The sequence below is a fragment of the Penicillium daleae genome (assembly GCF_028827525.1).
Source record: "Penicillium daleae strain IBT 16125 chromosome Unknown utg000007l_segment0_segment0, whole genome shotgun sequence".
In the NCBI taxonomy this organism is placed as follows: Eukaryota; Fungi; Ascomycota; class Eurotiomycetes; order Eurotiales; family Aspergillaceae; genus Penicillium; species Penicillium daleae.
Window position 1 is genome coordinate 4,036,105 of NW_026623155.1, and position 22,469 is coordinate 4,058,573.

Below are 22,469 nucleotides of genomic sequence, written 5' to 3' on the forward strand. Positions count from 1 at the left end.
TTTCTGGAAAAGGCGACCGCAAGGCGACCCTGAGGAGGATCCCAGGGCGGCCCACTCTCGGTCCACATTACCGTGAAAAGACAAATCAATAATAATCAGCTTGGGGTAGACAACTGGAAACCAGAATCAGACAATCGACACACAGAGTAACCGGATCCCGGGGGGGTCGGAACAAGACTTTCGGGACCCCTGCACGGATGACGATCGCAACGCCACGCCCGTAAGTGTACCACTCTGCACACAAAGCAGCAGCATCATCATACATCAAGGTGACCGATGAGTGGTACCTGCTCCTGAATCTCGCCCGCCTAGCCTCGTCTTGGTGAGTCCTCTTGGACGAACCACGGCCGTTGCGCCCGGTGTGATAGGCCAGGACTGCCCTGAGTTCCCCCTCGCCCGGAACACCTTTACGTCACTTGTCGGTCGCATCCTTGGTTCTTGGGCGATCGCGAATCCTGGAGGCGCCGAGCAAAGTCTGTTGTCATTTACTCTTGTTTGGCCATCTTCTTCGGCTTGGTCGGCTAGAAGCGATTTTGGGCGGGGGATTGTTTGGCCTCCGTCATTTTTGTTGAGTAATGGTTTTCCGGTTGATGGCCTCCCCCTATGGTCCTCGATCTGCGATGGGGAACCATGCGTTCCGGGGACTGGCAAAATACTCCCCCCTTACGTCGTGGGGCGCCATATGATTTTTTTGACATGCAGTCCCCCCAATGGATTGAGTCTGGTCAGGTTCCGGTCAGAAAGAGTAGATTCAATGTTGCATGCATCCAGAAAATAAGAAAGGGAATAGAATCAGACCCTGCGCCGCAATCTCTCTTGCACATCCCAATGCGGTCATTCCTGACTTTCATGGGGCCTCAAAGCGGCGTCTTCGGACCTCGCCCGAAGGAAGTCCACGAACAATTCGATTACCAGGAGGCGATGGCATCGGCCCTTCGGTCATCATGGTCTTAGAAGTGGAGCCGAACGACCAATTGCGGTCTGTGTCAGCCTGGGGCAGTCTCTTTCCGGGGCGTCATCTGGTGGGTGTGGAAGTTGATGCATGAATCACGGTCTTACGCCACAAGGATGCAGAGCCCTTTGCGTAGTTATTCTCACAGCATGCATGGCCAATGTTCATTTGCAGGATCAGTTAGGCCTGGAGAGGTGCTGTAGGAAACACCGCCACTTTCTTTTTCCGAGGTTGGAGTTGGAGTAGGCCCGCATCAAAAAAGTGGGTATAGTCCAGTAGTATCCCGTCGGCCCACGGGGAAAGCGATCAGTCGGCATCCCGCGTGTCTCGGTGAACCAAAGGGAAACTCCACAGCGAGGAGTCTGGAGAAGGTGTGGTCCATCCTGGAGTACGAAGGATGTTCAGAATCTCGGTGGGAGTGAGAGTATCGTGATTTCCAATGGGAAAGGAAGTGGAAGAAAAGTGGATGGCCCAAGGAATGCCCGGCCGCATTTGACGGCGGCGGTCTTCTGTTGCATCGCACCTGCCCCGTTGGTCGCATTGCGCTCCTTCTCTTTTTAAATTCAAAACTGGAAAATCGATTTTCGTCCTTTTTTCCCGTTTCGCTTTTCGCTTTGCCCTTTGCCCTTCTTCCTGTCCAAGTCTTCTCCATACTTATTATCGTGCCAGTGCCCGCCTTCCTGTTTCTCTTTCCTACTCCCCTGCTTCGGTGGCTCTTTTGTATTCGTCCTTCTCCTTCCAGTCTGACTGGTCATTTCCTCTTCCTTTGTTGACTTCCCCTCCTCTCCCATTGTCCTTCCCCGGATTTCCCCATCCTTCGAATTTTATTGTGAACGGGTGAATCTGTCAGTGTCCTCAATACTGTGCAACGGTGAGTGATCATCCCCGCGATACACACCTCCGCTAGGCTCCCTCCCTCCGAACACCAAACTAACATTGTGCGGCCGTCAAGAAATTCCCAGCATGGCGAGCACCCCAGAGAAGCTGGGAGGTGGCCGTGATGCGGTGCTTACCTCGGAGGCCTCGAGTGCTACCCAGCAAGAGCTTTTTGATCCCGCACTGAATGAGAAGCTCGACCACAAGGATGCACAGCTCGAAACGACAGATGCCTCTGGTCGAATCGAGCTCACGGAGGATATGTGCTATGACAAGCTCGGATATTCATTCAGCGAGAAACGCAAGTGGTTGATCATCACTGTCATCTTCTTGGTCCAGACCTCCATGAACTTTAATACCTCCTTGTATTCGAACGGTCTCGGGGGGATTTCCGAGGAGTTTGGTGTTTCCAAGCAGGCCGCTCGCTGTGGTGCAATGATCTTCTTGGTGTTGTACGCTTTCGGTTGTGAACTATGGGCGCCATGGAGTGAGGAACTAGGACGCAAGCCCATCCTGCAGGCCTCGCTGTTTCTTGTCAACGTCTTCCAACTGCCAGTGGCCCTTGCACCCAACTTTGCTTCTGTCATGGTTGGCCGGGCTCTGGGTGGTCTCTCCTCTGCTGGAGGTTCGGTCACCTTGGGTATGATTGCCGATCTTTGGGAGGCTGATACACAGCAGTACGCCGTGGCTGCCGTCGTCTTTTCCTCCGTCGGTGGCTCGGTCCTAGGCCCCGTGGTTGGTGGCTTCGTGGAAGCTTTCCTTCCGTGGCGCTGGAGCATTTGGATCCAGTTGATCTTTGGTGGCTTTGTTCAGATCATGCACTTCCTGTTGGTTCCCGAGACTCGTACTACTGTGATGATGGATCGGATCGCAAAGAAAATGCGCGAGAGCGGCGAGAACCCGAACATCTACGGCCCTACCGAGGGAATGTCTTTCCGCGAGCGTTTCCCTCCTCGTGAGCTTCTGGCTACCTGGATTCGCCCCTTCCGCATGTTCCTGACAGAGCCCATTGTGTTGACCCTGTCTCTGTTGAGTGGCTTCAGTGATGCTCTGATTTTCATGTTTGTGCAGTCTCTGTCGCTGGTATATGGACAATGGGGATTCAACACGTGGGAGAAGGGTCTGGCTTTCCTTCCCATTCTGGTCGGCTACTTTATTGCCTGGATGTCGTGGTTCCCCGTCATCCGTCGCAACGCGAAAGAGCGCCGGGAGAACCCCGACAGCGAGCGCGCCCAATATGAGTCTCGTCTGTGGTGGCTGCTATATACCGTCCCCTGCTTGCCGATCGGATTGATTGGTTTTGCCTGGACCAGCTTGCCTCAATGCCACTGGATTGGCTCCATGATTTTTGCTGCCATCATCGGTATCGCCAATTATGCCATCTACATGGCCACCATTGACTATATGATTTGTGCCTACGGACCATACTCTGCATCTGCGACCGGTGGAAATGGATGGTCCCGAGATTTCTTGGCTGGCATCCTGACTATTCCCGCTACACCGTTCTTTGAGAGTAAGTCTTCCCTTCGTCAGATTTTTTTGATTTGACTAACATGATCTTTCCTTTGCAGACATTGGTGGCAAGTACCACCTCGAATATGCTTCTACGATTCTCTGTATGTCCGCCTCTGATTTTCATTCTCTCCGAGAATTTCCAGCTGACCAGAATCTCTAGTCTGTATCTCGCTTCCGCTGGTTGTGGCCGTCTACGTGATTTACTGGAAGGGACCCGTGCTGCGCAAGCGTTCTCCCTTCGCCCAGCAGCTCGAGGAGGCCCGCCACGATATGGCCATGCAGGGCCGTCGCATGTCCAAGGTTCCAGAGGCGTCGCGTGCCAACTCGTATGCCCGGTCTCAGCAGGATCTCCGCATCCGGCAAACTATGGGCAGCCGTCCTGGTTCGCGAGTCAACTCTCGCGCCAACTCTCGTGTCAACTCGCGCCGCAACAGCTTGACCGGGGTTTGAGCTTCTTTTCCCCACTATAATACTGAGGCAGATTCTGATGCTGAAAAGTATCAGGCAACTTCTTGATGCACATACATGGAATGTGCGATCGTAAGACGAGCCAATGGCCGATGGCCACGAGATGGAGCTTGCTGCCTGGGGATTTATGGGCAATATCACAACTTCTATTCTCTGTGCATGTCTTTTCAGCCGCATGGATCCTTTGCGCTGGGCGTGGTGGACTCTTAATTGATTCTGTTGATTATCGGGAGGAGGCTCGAATGGAATTCCGTATGGCTCGCAGGCACACATCTCCCATGTATGTGCCCGCGCACCTCTGTCTGATGCTTATTTGTCCGAGTTATTGGCTTGCTTCTGTCTTTGCTTGCGCTGTTCTCAAAGTGGGGAGTTGGGGACTTTGTTGTGGTGATGCCATGTACGCTTATGGGCTTTTGCGGCGGACTTGGTGCTTGTTATGAATTCTATGGTTTAGCTGATTACCCCAATCCAGTTGATTCCCCGAAGATATTCTGTTCATCGAATTGTAATTGGTAGAATTCAATAGACATCCGCGAGGCAAATGGACTGCATTCCTATCTGATCAACCCCATGCATACATCTATCCCCCCACTTCAGCGGATGGACGATCTGATCGACGATCACTGCGGAGTATTCGCGTGGGCTACGATGACCAGCGGGGGAGGGTCCTGCAGGAGATCATCCTGATGCCCCTTGCTGCCCTCGTAAGTTCCTCAGATGGCGCATTGACCCATGATTTAGGAGTGGTAGATGGCTGGCAGCGTAGTATGTGTACTTTTGTTATTTCCGTTTTCGGAAATCGGTCCCTGAACGGGGGTTTGCTGGGCAATGTACCCTGTCATAAGGAAGTTCCATTGGTTTGTCATGTTTAGGTTACATTAATTTGTTGTTAGTGCCTCTGGTGGCCTCTGGATAATCTAGACCTAGTGAACGAACTGTAACGACAGATGTACTCTTAACAAGCCGTTTTTTTGGTTGACTGGCTATCTTCAGAGCTGAGGTGACCATGTCCGAATGTGTACTTTCGGCGCCTCGAATACCTTGATTTTCTTCCAGGCCCCATGGCATTTTGCCATTCACACTAGACTCCTCGTTTACTAATATCGGATTCTATAGTGAATTCTCATTTATGGACGATGATGAGGGATTCAGACAGAAGATATTCAAAACAGTATTGGAGATTGGACTTTTAGACCGTGGTTTCCAATGTTCTATCATTTGTGGTAACAAACGTTTCAGAAAAGGACAGTATTAGAATTCAAATCAGGTACCTAGAAACAGCTCATACAGCCTGCACATATCCGCATGAATCGTTCAAGTTGGCACAAAGCAAGATAAAACCAATATTCAGCCAGCTTGTCATAATTTAAGCACACCCCCATTCCACTTATTAATGTCGAACTTAATACTTCCAAATTCTTTTCCAAAAGCTCTGGGGTGCCTTTTCAGTAGTAGTACCATCAGTCGTCTTCGAAGTATTGGTCGTATCCTGGGGTGGAAGACTTTGGCCAAGTTTCTCATTAATCTCATCCAATCTTACCGAGAGTGCCAGAAACTGGTCATGAGAGCTTTGAGCACTATCTCCACTTTCTCTCTCCAAGCAGTTGCCGTGGTCGTTGTGGTCTTGCACTGGCTCGTATCGTGTCTTCCGGCTCGAGTCTCGCTGTAAAGAAGAGATTCGAGGTCAAACTCGGCCTTAGTGAGTCTTGACATAGCGGTATAGAGGTCGGTATTTTGAATGGTGCGTTCCTTAAAAAGAGTTGCTAACTCGGTAAATAAATGTGCGCCTTCAGTGAATAGTTGTGCTCCCTCTGCAAGATACTCGGAACTCCGAAGGTAGTCGGTGTCGGTAGGTTGGGGCTTCTCCTCTGCGAGGACCCAAATGTCTGTGTTGAATTTCTCTAGCCGTTGCAATAATACTCGGCGATGCTGCTCGTTCTCAATGTCAGAGGTGAGCATGTTTTGGATTCGGTGACATGAGTCAACTTATGACCAGCGTTTGTGCTCGTTCCCAATAAAAGAGGCAAGAACTTCCTGGCTTGCTTGGCCTGAGTCGTACAGTGGAAGGCGGTCGTGGCAATAAGGGACTGTCTCCGATTCCTGACTTTCCTCGGACATTTGAAGGGGTTGTTTGAACGATCCTTGTGTGGTTATTTGTTAAATCAGGGAGGTAAAATATGGAAATGATAGGAAGAAACAAGTCGGTGTTTGGGCTCTGAAATGGCTGAAGAACATTTCCGTATCCTGACTTCCGTTGCCCCAACCAGCAGCGGCCTCAGGTAGCCGCAGCTTGATTCAGATTCCAAAGCCATATTGGCCTACGCGACTAAACTATTTTGAGATCTACTAGACTAGAAAGGCACCCTATAAATTATTCAGATAGCCGCAAATTTCCACCCGAGTAAAGTGCATTTTTACAGAGAGGGTCCTTGTTCTAAATCAGCGAAGGCATGGGTTATATGTGGTACTAGTCCTATCCAACAAATGGCGACAGGTTTGCAAAAATACACGACCTCGATAGCGTATCAGTGTGCATAGCATACTACGTCAAAGTACCGTGAGTATCAAACAGAACTATGTGACTATTCGTCTCAAATGTAATGTCTAGTTTATACATCCTGTAGCTCTGCCAACGATAAGATATGCCTGGTCCGTGCACCGCAGCGCTTCCGTCTTCCGTCATCAAGTGCTTATTCGCCCAGCGACCACAAGTCGAAACACCCTCGGCTTCAACCTCTCCCTCCGACAAGGATGAGCAATTTCCCCGCTTTTCGTCTCGGTAGGAGACTCTTACGACCAGCACCCATCTTCTCAGTGCCCAAAACATCACCATTGCCCCGGTTGACCCCACTGAACCCGGTCCGCATGGCCTCTTACAAGGTCGAGCCGAGCTTCGCTGAGGGAGAAGATGCGGCGCAGCTGGGTCCAGACACAGAGACTCTGCAACAGCAAGGATGGGCCCTCGATCCTGACGGGATGGGTGTCACCAAGACGTTTTATTTCAAGAGTTACTTCAAAGCGGTGGTGAGTGTGTGGGCATTCTGATTTACGGGCGCAACTCGCAACACGATGAGAGTACAGCAAGCAGAATAGTACTACAACATCTGTGTTGGATGTGGGTTGACCATGGTCGAGGCTAATTGGCTAATTGAATCATTCCGAGTAGTCATTTGTGAATCTCATCGCGTCCGAGAGCTCGGCGAAGAAACACCACCCCACAATGACGGTAGTAAGTTCGAAGGATCCAGGAATTCCATGGCAGTAAGAAAAGGCTAAGTTCCAATCTGTTCCTAGCGAATCGGCTCCGTCGATGTCCACTGGACGACGCATCGCCCACGCGGCCTCACCCAGAAGGACATTGCAATGGCTCGGCACTGCGATAACGGGGCTGGCCTGATGGGCGCCGTTGAGCCCGGGCACGGGTTGAAATGCGGGCCGTGATCGGACTCTAACTGTCTGGATTAAATTGATCGAGATTTTAAGTCTCCTTGTGCGATGAGATCTCGGACTTTTCCTCTGACCCGGGCAAGAAGTGGCATGATGTTTTACTGAGAGTGGAAAGTTTGTTGACGGGGACTGGAGGTGGAGCGAACGGTTAAAACTCCACCAACGCGTTGTTGGTGAAGGGGAAATAATATACAGTACTTGGGGTGTTTTGTTTGGCGAGCAATTGGTTATTTTTCATAGAGAACATTGACTAACTATCCTATATGACTACTGTATGCCATTTTTTGAACCAGAATGCCAGACGCGATGCATCATCCAGTCCAGTCCCAGGAATGAAGATCGTCCCCACCGACTAGCGAAGCCCAACGGGATTTTCCAGTCAGCAGCGACGATCCAACCAGAACCAACAAAGAATATTAACATGGCTGGGCGGGGAGACTCCGTATAGTTCCGTCGCGCTGTTAGCTGGGTCTGGGCTTATCCTAGCTCGGTATAGCTTGAATCTTCGGCGGTGGTGTTGGGATTTGTGAGATCCAGAGTGGTACAGTATTAGTTCTGCTGCCTGGAGGTGTTTACATAAATAGCGTCCATTCATTGCGACTCTATTGCTTAAGAACTTTCAAGATTGTTCTTTGATTTAAAGGAACATATGGAAGCGATCCTCCCTCGGTTACTCTCCAAGTACCTACAGTATACACGCGTTCGAGTCCGAGATCACGTACCATATTTGCATTGGAATCAGCACTAAACATAAGCTTATGACCAGCTGGGTGGTTGCATCGCGATCGACATTCTAAGTATGGATGTCAGCTTGGATGTTACTTTAAGAATACTCATCGCATTCAATAAATCCCAGGACTATAGCTGTTTTCTTTTTGCTGTACTCCATCTGCAAAGATACCGAAGTACAAACTCCCGTCAACGCGGAAGGGGAAATTAAACAAACGGCTTCGGGCCACTCAGGGGGCCAACGTATTTATTTATTTATTTTTTCTTTTTTTTTTTTCTTAGTTTTAGCGGCCTCATTTTTATGCACGTCGCATCACGTCGACTTTCTTTTTTGGGCCCGCCTCGCCCAAAGTCGAGCCTTGTCGCTTTCTCGCTTCCTTCCCCCTCAACCACGGCCGACACCAATTTCTTGTCCTTCCGCCTGTCACTCGTTTTTGATCTTCTTTTCTTACTATTCTACATTCCTCAATCTCACCCTAGCCCTCCAACCCTTGGTCTTCCCTCGTGCGAATCTCACATCGCGTATGACGTTACCCAACGGCCGTACAGCCGCGCCCACGTTCTTCACCCGATGATCCTTTCCCTCTCTGAGAGACTCTACCCCGTTCCCCTTTTCCCTATCAATCGCGATTTCTGACGTCGGCCATGGTGTGCTGAGTCCCGTCGCGAGAGCAGACCATCTGGAGGGTCGAACAATGTCCTCCCCCGGAATGAGTAACCCGGCGCTGCCCTCGCCCTCCTTTGGCGAGCGCAGAGGTCACCGTCTGGCCCCATTGCAGACCAATTTTAGCCGACCTACGGCCAATTCGCCCAAAGCTGCTCCCTCGCGATTGCAGCGCCCCCGGCCGACCGAATATTCCAGCACGAATGGCTCCGAGGGCCCGGTGCCGCTCCAGAGCCCCGTCAAGCGACAGTCGTCCAAGTCCAGCCTGCGCAATCTTTTCGCTCGCGATAAATCTCAGCGTGCGGCTGCGGCCCCCGACGCAAAATTGGCCGAGATCGAGGAAAATCACCCGCCAGCCAATGCAGAACCCACGGAAACGACCCAAACAGTGACGGTGCCAGATACCCCATTGTCGCCAGCATTGACCAGCCCTCGAACTGCCGTGTCAACCCCGACATTGGCCTCTCCAACCACCCCCCGACCTCGAGCGACATTGAAAACGGCGAGGCCGAGACCAACACAGACGGAGTCAAAGCCGCCTTCACAAGAACAGTATGGATGGAAGCCGCCCCCACTCTTCCAGGTATACCCTCAGTCCTATAAGCATGAATCTCTCTCTGCGCCAGCCATGTCTGCGGACGCAATTCTACGGTTGCATGCCACTACGGGGAAATCAGGTGCTGAGGTAGGGCCGGATGAAACAGCCGATGCGGCCCGGAAGAAGAGAGAACACAAGGAGCGCAAGCATCTTCGGACATTGTCAGGCACAATCAACAAGGTCGAGTGGACCACGAAGATCTACGTCCTGGCCACAGCCGGCTTTATCCTGCAGTACGCAGGCGAAGGGAAAAACGACCGTCTGCCCGAGAAGATGCTGCAGTTGGGCCCTCAATCGGTGGCTTTCGCTAGTGATGCCATTCCTGGAAAGCATTGGGTGCTTCAGGTCTCACAGAATGCTACGGCAGACAGCGGGCCTGTGCCTCCCGAGCCCGCCAAATCGGGCCGCTTCTCTCGATTCGGGTTTCACCGATCAAACGCACGACGAATGGCTGGTAGCTTTCTGATGGTCTTTGATAACCCTGACTCCATGATCTCCTGGCTCACGGCTGTTCGGGCAGAGATTGAAGTCCGTGGAGGCCCCAAGTTCACGGCAGAGAAGCACTCCGATGACGACCAGGAGCCTCAGCTTCGCAGCAAGTCCAGTGCCCGCAGCATCGTGAGGAAGGACCCCCATCGCATCTCGAGTCTGTTCCTACAGCCTCAGGGTCTTCGTTCGCCTGATGAAGAAGACAGCTCATCGGTTGGTGGCTTAACTTGGCAGTCTCGACGAAGCTCCTACGCCTCGATGAATCACCAATCTATAATTGATTCGCGCTCTGATTCGGTGTCCACCGGCTGGACAGAGGCCACAGGTCCCAGCAATAGCTCCGATGTCCAAGCGTCTTCATTCACTTCAGCCAATCTTCCAAACTCGCCACCTCGTGACGGCAGCAATCTTTCTGATGAAGCTCGATTCAAGGATGTTGATTCAACCTATACCCGCAGCCCGCCCACGTCTAGTCATGGAAATGCCAAACGCCAATCTCTCTACATGTCTCCCAAAGCACAGTCCTTCCCTGCCGTTCCTCGCAACGAAGTGATTCTACACAGCACATCTCCACCCAGTATACCGGACTCGTTAGTACGCAGTGCTTCCCCACCAGCACCAAACTTCAGCGTTCCCTCATTCAGCAAGAAGTTTGTAGCAAGGCCTGGGCCACCTCCCTTGGGCTCTCCACCCGCACCTCTAGCTGGTGTTCTCCGACGGGGCGAGAGCATTGGAGACTTCAGCATCTCCAGCATTTCCTCCCCTCCTCAGTCTCCCACGTACAGCGTTGCAAGCTCGAAATATACGGACTCTCCGGAATCAATACTAATTATGCGAGAACCTAATGGTCGACGCATCCTTCGGCCTTCCAATTCCGAAGATGCTTTATCCAGAACCGTGCGATCATCACAGAACGCGACTAATCACTCACGCTTACCACGTGCCACGCCTTCCGAAACCAGTCCTCCGTTATCTCGCCCACTCAGCATTGTTGGTCGTTCTGGATTGGGTATTCAAATGAACGGCGAGCCGCCGGCCCAGAACGTGCCTCTGGGGGAACCACTTCCAATTCCACGCCACCGGGTGTCCACGATGAACCTGGACCAAACGGCGCAGAATGTGTCCCGCCGCAAAAGCATGCCAGGATTGGCCATTGGACCTCCTGCGGCGCCCCCGCCAAACTGTCCACTCCCAAAGATTCCCTCGTCCATTGCTGCTCAGGTAGCACCGGCGTTGTCAACAAATCCTCCAACTACCCAAGCCCCGGTCTGGTCGACAAGTCCTCCAGCCGACCGCTTCTATCAATCACAGCAAATTCGTGACCATATACAAGACCAACGACAAAGCCGCCTCCCAACCAACCCTGCTTCGCCTTGTAATGGAAACCTACCAAAACCAGTTGCACGGCAATCCAGGATGATCCAATGAAACCCATTATGCACAAGACAGATACGATAACCAAAATTCCCTTGACGCCAAAATCTTGCCATGTCCAGCCAGCTGTCTTGTTCATATATTCCGACCACCTACTTGACTTCTGTTCTATCCTGTCTTCTTTCTACAATTACGTCGTATAATCCTCCACTTTCACTGAGGAGCGATAGCTGGGAATGTCCCATTTCCTGATCTATCCATCTGTGTCCTGTCATCATTACCCATGTGCATACTTCAAGTGCATCCAATACCCTGAGCGTGTTTCCCAAGCATATACAATACCTGTCTGGGTCATCCTACCCGAATGGGCTTTCCCTTTTCTTTCCCTGTCCATCCTTGTTCTAAAACGACGATACCCGTCTCTCTCACACATATACATCGACTGTTAACATCTTTCCTTGTGTACTTTGTCTTATCTGTACAATACGGCGTGTGTTGGGGTCAATTAACAACGGTTATACACTATGGTTCGTTCCATCTGTTTGAACCCCCGAAGAAAGTTCGATATCATTTCATCAGTCATACTATGCAAGTAAATAGATAGAAAGACGTTTGGAAGTACATTTAGAAAGATCTTTCGAAAGAGAAAAGTTGGTGCGTCTGGAGCTAAACCAAGAAAGAGCAACCAGCAGGCTGCGCCCAGGTCGGGTCTGCCCAACACTTTAGTAAACTAAGTGCTCTACTGTCTTACCTTACCTAGTCTAGGTAGGCTGGACCGGGATCTTAAGGGAGAAGACTCAATATTAGACCAGAGAGGTTTACGTCGGATTAGTTTTCGGACTCTCGTCGCCCACAACCAATATCATACCCTGTATCCGAATATCCGAATAGGGCCCTGGCAAACCTAAAGTTGTTCTGTGATACGAATGCACCCGAAGAAGGCCCGTCGGAGCTCATCTACGTATCCGCTCGCCCAGGAATGAATGGACCAATGCTAACCTGTTCGCTGCTCACGTCTGGAAACTACTCCCATACTCCATTCATCACCGAAGCCGTAATCTCCGGGGCAAACGCCTCGCTATTTTCTAAATTCCGAAGCAAATGAACGACCCCTGCAGTCGGATTAGTAACTTTGCGAAGAGGTTTTGGGGGGATAGCGCTGCACGTAATCCATTTCCCTTCCCCGCACTCCGCATTCTCCAGACCCAAAGCCATAGACAGGGGGAGGGGGGTTACTGTACTCCGTGGCTACTGCAAGGTTGGCGCTATTGAGCTTATTCACCCACCGTTGCAGTCTTTGGGTCTATAGGGGGATGGTTAAAATCAATTTTACTTTGTGGACTGTCTTTCCGGTTGTTGCTACAAGTTTGGTGATCAGCCCTGGAGCACGTTTATAAATTGCACCTCGCTCGCCGAATAACTGGCCCTATTAAATTGTCATTGTAAATTGTTTACAACCGACTCCACAAAATCTTCCTCTGCCTCGTCAGGCTTTCAAAATGGCCCCTCTTAGTTCTATCTTACTTTTTCTTTCTGCTGCGATAGCAGGCACCGCCTGGGGTGCTCCAACAAACAAGACACATTGTGGGAATGACTTATGCACCTGGTGGCATGATACCGGTGAAATCAACAAAGAGACACCTGTTCAGCCCGAAAATGTTCGCCAATCTCATCGCTATTCCGTGCAAGTCAGCGTCGCTGGTCAGAATGACTTCCTAGATTCCTTCGTCTATGAATCAATTCCGCGCAATGGCAACGGCCGGATCTTTTCTCCCTCGGATCCTCCGAATAGCAACACGCTCGATGATTCAGTTGACGATGGAATCTCCATTGAGCCTAGTATCGGTCTTAACATGGCATGGGCTCAATTTGAGTATGGCAAGGATGTCGAGCTCAAGATTACCACGATTGATGGCTCTGCCTTGGGGCCCCCAGAGGATGTGGTCATCCGGCCTACCTCCATTCAATACTCCATCTCTCAGTCGAACGATGGAGGCATTCTCATTCAAATTCCCTTTGATCAGAACGGGCGCAAGTTCTCTGTTGAGTTCAAGAACGACCTATACACTTTCCTGTCTGATGGAAACAACTACGTGTCTTCGGGAGGTGATGTCGTGGAGATTGAACCTACCAATGCACTTGTCATTTTCGCGAGTCCGTTTCTCCCCTCGGATATGATTCCTGACATGAACAAGGACAATACCAAGACCATGACACCTGGTCCGATCAATAATGGCGACTGGGGTTCCAAGTCTATTCTCTATTTCCCTCCTGGAGTCTACTACGTGAACGAGAATAGAGACGACGTCTCTGGGAAATTGGGCGCAAATCATATGGTTCTCGACCCAAACACGTACTGGGTACACCTTGCTCCTGGCGCCTACGTCAAAGGGGCAATTGAATACACCACGCATGCGCAGAAATTCTACGCCACAGGACATGGTGTACTCTCGGGAGAAAACTATGTCTATCAAGCCAACGTGGATGAGAGCTACACCAGCGTGAAGAGTGACAGTACGAGTCTGCGCATGTGGTGGCATAACAGTATCCAAAGCGGCCAAACATGGCTCTGCCATGGCCCAACACTCAATGCACCCCCTTTCAACACCATGGACTTCAACGGGGATGTCAACTCCATCAGCAGCCAGATTGCTGACTACAAACAAGTCGGCGCCTATTTCTACCAGACAGACGGTCCGGAAATTTACCCTAATAGCGTGGTTCAGGATGTCTTCTGGCATGTCAATGATGACGCTATCAAGCTCTACTATAGCGGTGCGACAGTAATCCGTGCCACCATCTGGAAGTGCTTGAATGATCCCATCATCCAGATGGGTTGGACTACTCGGGATATTAAAGGGATTACGGTCGACACGCTGAACGTGATTCACACTCGCTATCGGGATTCTAATATGGTTGTGCCGACGGCGATTATCGGCGCATCCCCTTTCTACATGAGTGGAATGACCCCTGATCCGAATCAAGCGATTAGTCTCACAGTGTCGAATTTGGTCTGTGAAGGGCCGTGCCCATCCTTAGTCCGAATCAACCCTCTGCAGAGTTATCGGGATTTTGTCGTGGAGAATGTGGCATTCCCGGATGGTCTGCAGAAGAACTCTATTGGAATTGGTGAGAGTATTATCCCAGCTGCTTCTGGAGTGGTGATGGACCTGCAGGTAGCGAATTGGACTGTTGGGGGAAAAGACGTCACCATGAAGAATTTCCAGTCCGACAGTCTTGGTCAATTGGACATTGATGTCAGTTATTGGGGGGAGTGGGGTATTGCTTCTTGATTTGACGGCTCTTTGCCAAAGAGAAATGATAACACCCTCGCCGTTCTGATCTTCTTTGCTTCTTTTCGTCGGCCTACACCCAGACCTCTCCGGGTCTGTCAGGTCTGGCAGTCTTTGTTTTTCTCAAGGCTTCCATTCTCTTAGCTATTCACTCACCACACAGTGTGTCTCTGGCCTCATTTGTTTCTCTTCTTCTGTGTGTCGACATCTCCGACTCTCTTCGAAACATTCTAATTTCGAAATTCATCTTGCGGCATTTGCAAATACCAATCCCATGATGTAGGGTAGATACGAACTAATACCAATGAGAATGCCGCTTCTTACTGTAACAGGATGAGGCCTCTCATGAACTTGGGCGTATTCCACGTTCCTCAAATACCTCAGTTGAGGTTACGGCGGATCGTTCATGGAGCTCATACTGCTCAGGGTCGGGTACACCCGAAGCAACTTGAGATTTTTCTGTGATTCGCCATTTTGCATGCTTCTAAAGAAGGGCCGTATGTGAGGTGTAGTACGGCGGTTGTAAGCAGGTTCTCGCTTGTTAGTATATGCCTTCCCATCGTGGGCTACAATATACACACGACAACAAGGCCTATTTCCACTCTTCCTTCGCTTTTTGCCAATATTTCCAGCTAGTTAAGTGTTAGCGAAGTAGGTCTGGTACAGTGCGATGGATTCGGTGTGGATCCACATCCACCTCGGTCAAGAATGCAATGCACGGACTCCTACGAAGTGTGGGGGATATACCATTTAAAAGGAACAGTGCTTTGTGCTCTGGGGGGAAATAATACATCTCTGGTACCATCGCAAGTAATATGCATAGTTCCTGGACCCTAACCTACCATCCAATGACTTTACTTACCCGCACGTTCCTATAATGCTCCACTAGTTGCCGGTTTGAGGCATAGCTTATGGATTTCTCCAGTAGAATGCCACTATAGACAGCCACCCCGAAGAAGGTCCGAACCAATTACGGCGCAGTAATCATTGAACTTAAACTTCCGAGGACCCCAAGGCCCAGAGCCCTAGAAGGCCTAGAGTCTACGGAGGATGGAAAACGGGGTCTTCTTGCGGGGAAATCCCATCACAAAGCACTTTCCCCAGATTTTCTCCCCTTTACTTCCGCCCCTCTCTTGCGGCCGCACTTCCATGACAACTGGCAGATAAATCAACCGGAGATGCTAGGTTCAACTCGTGTCTGCACTAATGCGAAAGACCTGCCATTTGTCAGCACTGGTCGATCAATGGCGTGCGATAACTGTCGCCGTCGCAAGGTGAAATGCAATCGCACCCAGCCCTGCTCGAAATGCATCGAGGTCAACCTGCAATGCGGTTATCACACCGTACCTCGACGTAAAGGCCCCAAAGGCCGGACGGCGCGGGTGTTGAGTGCACTGCCGTCCCTTGCCGTCTACAATGAGCGTCCTAGTTTATCATCTTCGTCGTCGTCGCCAGCAACGACCTGTGTCACCCCTCCGATGAGCTGCGATGTGCCTCCTTCGCTGCCCTGCCCGCCGCAGAGGGTATCATCTACGGTTCTTCTCGCCCATGTCAATGTCTTCTTAAAGCACTTGTACCCCATCATGCCTGTCTTCGATTCCAATCAGGTTGTGGAGGACTGTGGTCACGTAGAGTCCCTGTCGCCACCGCGATACGCCTTCTTGCTGGCCCTTTGCGCCGCAACACATCTACAGCTGAATCTAGACGCCACGCAGGGAGATAGTGGGCTCCGTTCCAGTGAATACGGGGAGGTACTTGTCACTGAGGCCTTACGCACGCTCCGGGACTTTGATCCTATCGAACATCTTCAAATAGACACTGTCCTCTCGTCCTTCTTTCTCTTTGCCGCGTATGGAAACATGGACCGACAGAGCCATGCTTGGTACTACTTGAGTCAGAGCATTTCATATGCATATGCACTCGATTTGCACCGGGAGCAGACCTATGCTTCGCTGTCTCATGCTGAGGCCGAACTGAGGCGACGAGTCTTCTGGTTGCTTTTCATTACAGAACGGTGAGCTTAGCCAATGTTTCCCTCTAACATAGATAGATCCTAATGTGACCAGAGCATATGCCTTGCAGCGCAAAAAGCCTGTCATGCTGCATGGTAGCATCCGTAAACCATCCATCTTCACATCATCCGCGCCCGCACTACTCTACGGATTTGTGAACTTGATATCCGTATTTGAGAAGTTGACACCAGAGTTTTATAACTGGAATGCTTGTGACAGCGACGATTCAATAGACACTTATGCACTTTCCAAAATTTACCAATCCATCGCCTGTCCCTTACCGCCCTTGACCGAGATCCCTGAAATTCAGCAAGTCGACCTCGTCGTCACCCAACAATGGCTTCAAACCCGCTTGTGGCAGACTGCCATCGACCACGCTTCCAAATGCGGGGATATCCTGCCCCTGCAGGCTCCTGCGGCCGCAGGAAGGGCCGTGATGGGCTTCCTAGCGTCAGTATCGCACGAATCTACGGATGCGCATGGAATTGGGATCGTAAGGATATTGATGCCACCGGGATATAACAATACAGCGAACTAAGAACTGACTTAGGAACAAAAACTGTACGATCTCGGAACTTCTCTGGTGCATCTTTCTCAACGTTCGCTCCAGCGTGTTGCCGCCGCACAGGTAAACTACATGGCAGCAAATGTGGCGGAAGTGTTATCCGCTATCCTCACATCCCTGGTGAGGATTCGAGGGGCACAATCGTATTTGTTTGCTTCGCTCCTGCACAAGTCGGAGAGTATCCTGGGATTAGATGCCGTCCCGCATGCGATGAATCTCGATTTGCCTCTGGATCTGGATTGTCACAACAGACTTGTGGAATGGGCAACGACCCAAACCAATCTCCTTACGGTGGATAAGCCCGAGGAGACCGCAGAATATGTCGACACCCAGGCCTCTGATACAGCCTGCGGCATTCCACAAGGGGTTTAAACCGAAAACTGGTTGGGCTGTTTTGAATTCTGGCGTGATTAGTCTCCTCCTATTTTTCACGTGATTCATTGGTTTTGGACTTCGTCTGGTTTAATCCTGAGCTACTTCGTGATTGTCAGACCCTCGGTCTTCCACCAGTCACAGCTTTTCTTTCGAATACATCCTAATCAGTGGACTTTTGCAGCATCGGTCTAAAGTTGGTCGAATGTTCAGTTATCCCGCTATCCAGGAACATTGACATGCTGATCGAGTCTTGGGCAGCGGAGAACAACTCTCTGCTTGGATGAGGATGGGGAGGATAGGTCACTTTGAGGAGCAGGCTAGTGAGCTAGTCGTGTGGTTCAATATCTCCTGGTTCAACCTATTACATCCACCTCAGAGCTTTCAAGGAGGCACTGGAGTCTCCCGGTTCCTGTCGAAGTCTACCCTTTCACTAAAGTGCACCATCAAATCTCGAGAATGGCTACTCTCATCCCCCGCGGATATCGCTCTGCCACCGAATTTTGCTTCGACAAAGAACAAACCGACGCCATTATTCGAACCACCGCCTACCACCGTAAAGACTACTGTCTCTCCGTGATTTGGTTCTCACATCGCGAACACAACGATATTCATCCGTCAATAGCGACACCCTTCCTGTGGACTTCGAGTGCTGGCCTTGGTTCTCTCGGTCAGCTACCCCTCGAGCTCCTGCTTGACACCTTATACCGCCTAGATATGCATTCTTTGTTCAAATTTCGACAGATAATATCAGATCAAGACAGATGGCAGACTCTCTCAATCGGTATCAAAGGGTAGTTTCGCATGGACTGAACCTTTTCTGTGCCTTGCTACGAACACGGATGGCCATCGACGTCACTCTACTCGACTTTTACCAGGCATTATGTACCAAAACATGCACTCTTTGCGGCGAATTCGGCGGATTTATATCTATACTGGCTTGGAAGCGATGCTGTTTAATTGCCTCCAGGTGTCTCCGAAGACACAAGTGCAGACTCTTGCCCCAGTCCGAAAGCAATTACGGATGACCAAAGCCGAATTCGGTGAACTAAGGTCATTCAAGTCCTTGCCTGGAATATACTCGATGGATGAATCTATACACAATTCCCACATTACGATTGTTTCTATTCATCAGGCTACTTTAGCTTGCAGGCAGCAATCGCACGCACTCCAGCAAGCTCAATCAGGGAGCTCTGACTGAAATCAAAAGTTCAACTTCATGGGGTCATGTGCACTCCCTTATTACGACAAACAAACTGGCAGAGTTGAACACGGAATCTCAAGTGCCGGGTGTCAACTTTGCTATTGAAAAGGATATTATCGGCACTAGGGGCACAAAATGGGGGTATGGGGCTCGAGACAAAGTATATGAGCAAGACGGCTTTCTGGACGACTTTCGATGGTGCGAACAGGCGCAGTCCCTATGGAGATCGAGTGGCGAAGGTAAAAACCAGCCACCCGACCTATCTGTGTCGGCTCGGACAGGGGGCTATTTTCGAAGAAGAGAATGACGATCATATGGAGCCTATTTGCTAATGTATTGCAATCACACCACCGAATAGTGACAAAGGAGAATCTAGAAAAGACCTATTCTAGCCATCCTAACCTACAATACAGTTCTAGCTCACATGCTATGATTCATTCTTCCATAATCCGTCCCATTTGATTTGTGTATTTCACCTCCGCGTCTGGCTTGACCAGGTGCCTCGAATAGTAATTGTTCGAATTTTTACCAAATACTTTAGTTAACCCTCTCATTTGCATGGCAGTTCACATTCTGCAAGATGTACTTCCAAATCGGTTCTTTAGAAGTTTTAAAATTTCCGATATATGTTTCAACAGTCCTCGAATGTGCTGTCGATGTAAACATCATTCATAGTTAATCGATCAATCAATCGCTCTCTAGCTAGATAGACACGGAGATTCACCATTACGAAATCAACGAAACATATGAATATTCACTGTGTATTTCGGAGGCAGTTATGGGCGGCAGTTCTGCGGCACAAGGGATGACATGACAAGACCTTGTACAGTGGGATTTCGCAGGCTTGAACCCCTGAATAAAGTTCGAAATCATCTCATTAGTCATAACATGTAAATAACTAGATGGACAGTTGTTTCTAGTACGTTTCGAATTCTAAAGGTCCTTCGGAAAAGGGAAAGTTGAAGCGTATATACCTGGGCCTCTTTACTCGGTCTCGAGATTCAGACTCATGAACTACCACTGTAGCCACTACCATTATTGGTATTTTGGAACGCACATGTCTCTTTAGACTAACATGCGACGAACAAGTTTTATTCGATGAATGAAGCTTGGGCCAACAAAATAACCTTTGCTAACTAGCTTCAAATGCAATTTCTACCAAAGTTCTGCTTGGCATGTCCTCGTAGCGTGCGAGCTTATACAACACAATAACCTTTGCCAGTAGAGTCGTCTTAACAAAGTCGACATGAGGAAGGTTCTGAGTTCTGGACCAACAATGTATCTGGACTTTCCGGCTCACGGAAATGGGCCAATCCGTATTTTATCATATCTTCTGCCCTCCCATCACCATAATTGAATTCGCCGTTAGGGTATAGCACTCCGAAAAAAGCCCGTAATGTCTGACCCCATGACCAAGAGAAACCCGAAAGACAAGTCCGTCGTAAAAATAATACCCTAGGCCTAGAGGAGGTAGGAAGTAGAAAGTATAATCTTACGGGTAAGCCTCATCCATAGTTTCAAAGGGTCCAGTAAGTTTCCCGTAGTTGCCACTCCGAAGAAGGTCCGTTCAGCAACGGCCCGGATTGTACCGGCCTTAGAACTGTCTTTGAGCCGACCTCGCGAATGGCTTCATCCTTCTTTCAGCCCCGCAATTTTACCCCGGGGTATTAACTTGGAAAAGAGAATTGGAGTTGGGACACGACGAGAAGCCAAACCTTAGGCAATCATGTGGCTTGGAAACTCTTGAAACTGAGATATAAGTATCGACAACACCTGTCCCACCCAGGCTACGAATATTGAGAGACAACGCGATATATCCAACTTGTCGACTAAACATCTTCTTTTTCTTTATCCCTCTACGAAGTCCATATCTCCGCTTGGCAATAAATATGGAGGCCAAGTCCGCGACTGACCATGTCGAAGAGATGGACCTGGACCGAATGATCCACGATGCCAGGCTGGCCACTGAGAAGGAGCATGGCATGTCCCTCTGGCAGGGTCTGAAGCTCTACCCTAAAGCCATTGGTTGGTCGTTACTCATCTCTACCGCGATCATCATGGAGGGGTACGACGTTGTCCTCATGGGATCTTTCTTTGGCTTCCCTGCGTTCAACAAGAAGTACGGCCAGCTTATGGAGGATGGTTCATATGGTCTGACCGCGTCCTGGCAGGCCGGTTTGGCCAATGCCATGAATTGCGGACAGATTTTGGGCCTCTTCGCCAATGGTATCATTTCCGAGCGATACGGCTACCGAAAGACGATGATGGTCTCTCTAGTGGCCACTGTCGCCTTCATCTTTATCCTTTTCTTCGCACATAATGTCGAAACTTTGCTTGTTGGCGAGGTCCTCATGGGCATTCCACTTGGTGTTTATCAGACTCTCACCGTCACTTATGCGTCTGAAGTGTGTCCTGTTGCACTACGTGCTTATCTCACCACCTACGTCAACCTATGCTGGGTAATTGGCCAGTTGATTGCATCAGGTGTACTGAAAGCCCTTTCTGACCGCACAGATCAATGGGCCTACCGCATTCCCTTCGCCGTGCAGTGGGTTTGGCCCATTCCTATCTTCATTGGCGTTCTGATGGCACCGGAAAGTCCATGGTGGCTCGTTCGCAAGGGACAAGTTGAGGAAGCCAAAATTGCTCTTCGACGATTGACTTCCCGGTCAGATCCCAGCTTCGAGGCAGATGAAACTGTTGCTATGATGGTCCATACGAATGAAATCGAGAAGGAGATCAGCTCTGGAACTACTTATTGGGACTGTTTCCGTGGCGTGGATCTGCGAAGAACCGAGGTGGCTTGTCTCATCTGGGCAGCGCAGAACCTTTGCGGCGCAGGTCTTATGGGCTACTCAACCGTCTTCTATCAACGCGCTGGCCTTGCTGTCTCCGAGTCTTTCAACATGTCGTTGGGTCAATATGCTATTGGTATTTGTGGCACGATCTTCTCCTGGGTGTTGATGAGCTACGTCGGCCGTCGTGCCCTCTACGTCAACGGACTGGCCATCCTCTGCGTTTTGCTCTTTGTCATTGGCTTTATCTCAATACCGAAGGCGTCAACGGCCACTTCTTGGGCCACTGGCTCCATGTTGTTGGTTTATACATTCTTCTACGATTCTTCCGTCGGGCCTGTGTGTTACTCTCTGGTGTCGGAGATCCCTACAACGCGACTTCGCATTAAAACCGTCGTGCTGGCCCGGAACCTGTACAACTGTCTTAGTATCCTCAACGGTGTCATCATTCCCTATATGTTGAACGTTGACGCTTGGAATTGGAAGGGGAAAGCGGGGTTTTTCTTGGGAGGCTTTTGTCTCGTGTGCGTCCTCTGGGCTTATTTCCGCCTGCCAGAACCTCGGGGTCGCACTTTTGCCGAGTTAGATACGCTGTTCGAACAGAAGATACCGGCACGGAAATTTAAGTCAACACAACTGGACCTCTTCTCTGAGGAGGCTACCATCGTGGATCACGATGCGACAAAGCGAGGATAGACAGCCTGGTGGGCGGGTTGTTCTCTTCTTCTGCTAAAGAGGTATATTTTTGCAGGTTCTATCTGTAGCTCTTTTATTTGACACACTGTTTCAATTCCTGTTTCATTCTGATGGATAGGAATTGGGCCGGGGCTTCTTCCGTGTTAGGAGATTTTGGTTGGACAGCCGACAGGCCAGCTCATGCGTTCTGGATTATGCATATGCTATATTTAGGTATATACGTATAATGCAGAGCTTTTTGCACCGACTGGGAGCTATTGCGCCGCTCCGGTAAGCTTCTATGATACTCGTTTCACTTTAGATCATCTTGAATTTGAGACTTGTATAAAAGAAAGAGCAAGTAAACGATAGTACTAGGTTCCCATTCGATCTCCCTCGTCAGCACATTTTTTGATTCAATGGTATCACCGAAGGAAATAA

At 50.1% G+C, this 22,469-nt stretch overlaps 7 protein-coding genes across 7 annotated transcripts; 6 read left to right on the forward strand and 1 right to left on the reverse strand.

The window, feature by feature from the left end:
* Window positions 1-1,915: 1,915 nt before the first annotated feature.
* Window positions 1,916-3,793, forward strand: N7458_008651 (uncharacterized protein; the record flags this gene model as incomplete). Its single annotated transcript, XM_056912033.1, has 3 exons — window positions 1,916-3,341; window positions 3,400-3,444; window positions 3,504-3,793. The coding sequence occupies 3 exons, from the start codon at window positions 1,916-1,918 to the stop codon at window positions 3,791-3,793; spliced, it is 1,761 nt and encodes a 586-aa protein (XP_056764859.1).
* A 1,554-nt stretch (window positions 3,794-5,347) lies between these two features.
* N7458_008652 (uncharacterized protein) lies at window positions 5,348-5,770 on the reverse strand (the record flags this gene model as incomplete). Its single annotated transcript, XM_056912034.1, has 1 exon — window positions 5,348-5,770. The coding sequence occupies one exon, from the start codon at window positions 5,768-5,770 to the stop codon at window positions 5,348-5,350; it is 423 nt and encodes a 140-aa protein (XP_056764860.1).
* Window positions 5,771-6,676: 906 nt separating this feature from the next.
* N7458_008653 (4a-hydroxytetrahydrobiopterin dehydratase) lies at window positions 6,677-7,252 on the forward strand (the record flags this gene model as incomplete). Its single annotated transcript, XM_056912035.1, has 3 exons — window positions 6,677-6,835; window positions 6,978-7,040; window positions 7,106-7,252. The coding sequence occupies 3 exons, from the start codon at window positions 6,677-6,679 to the stop codon at window positions 7,250-7,252; spliced, it is 369 nt and encodes a 122-aa protein (XP_056764861.1).
* A 1,430-nt stretch (window positions 7,253-8,682) lies between these two features.
* Window positions 8,683-11,166, forward strand: N7458_008654 (peptidase family M20/M25/M40 protein; the record flags this gene model as incomplete). The annotated part of the gene is made up of 1 exon (XM_056912036.1): window positions 8,683-11,166. One exon carries the CDS (start codon window positions 8,683-8,685, stop codon window positions 11,164-11,166), a length of 2,484 nt encoding a protein of 827 aa, XP_056764862.1.
* Window positions 11,167-12,611: 1,445 nt separating this feature from the next.
* Window positions 12,612-14,405, forward strand: N7458_008655 (dextranase; the record flags this gene model as incomplete). Its single annotated transcript, XM_056912037.1, has 1 exon — window positions 12,612-14,405. The coding sequence occupies one exon, from the start codon at window positions 12,612-12,614 to the stop codon at window positions 14,403-14,405; it is 1,794 nt and encodes a 597-aa protein (XP_056764863.1).
* A 1,244-nt stretch (window positions 14,406-15,649) lies between these two features.
* N7458_008656 (transcriptional regulator family TF) lies at window positions 15,650-17,354 on the forward strand (the record flags this gene model as incomplete). Its single annotated transcript, XM_056912038.1, has 3 exons — window positions 15,650-16,419; window positions 16,472-16,910; window positions 16,968-17,354. The coding sequence occupies 3 exons, from the start codon at window positions 15,650-15,652 to the stop codon at window positions 17,352-17,354; spliced, it is 1,596 nt and encodes a 531-aa protein (XP_056764864.1).
* Window positions 17,355-20,447: 3,093 nt separating this feature from the next.
* N7458_008657 (MFS maltose permease MalP) lies at window positions 20,448-22,049 on the forward strand (the record flags this gene model as incomplete). Its single annotated transcript, XM_056912039.1, has 1 exon — window positions 20,448-22,049. The coding sequence occupies one exon, from the start codon at window positions 20,448-20,450 to the stop codon at window positions 22,047-22,049; it is 1,602 nt and encodes a 533-aa protein (XP_056764865.1).
* Between the last annotated feature and the right edge of the window lie 420 nt (window positions 22,050-22,469).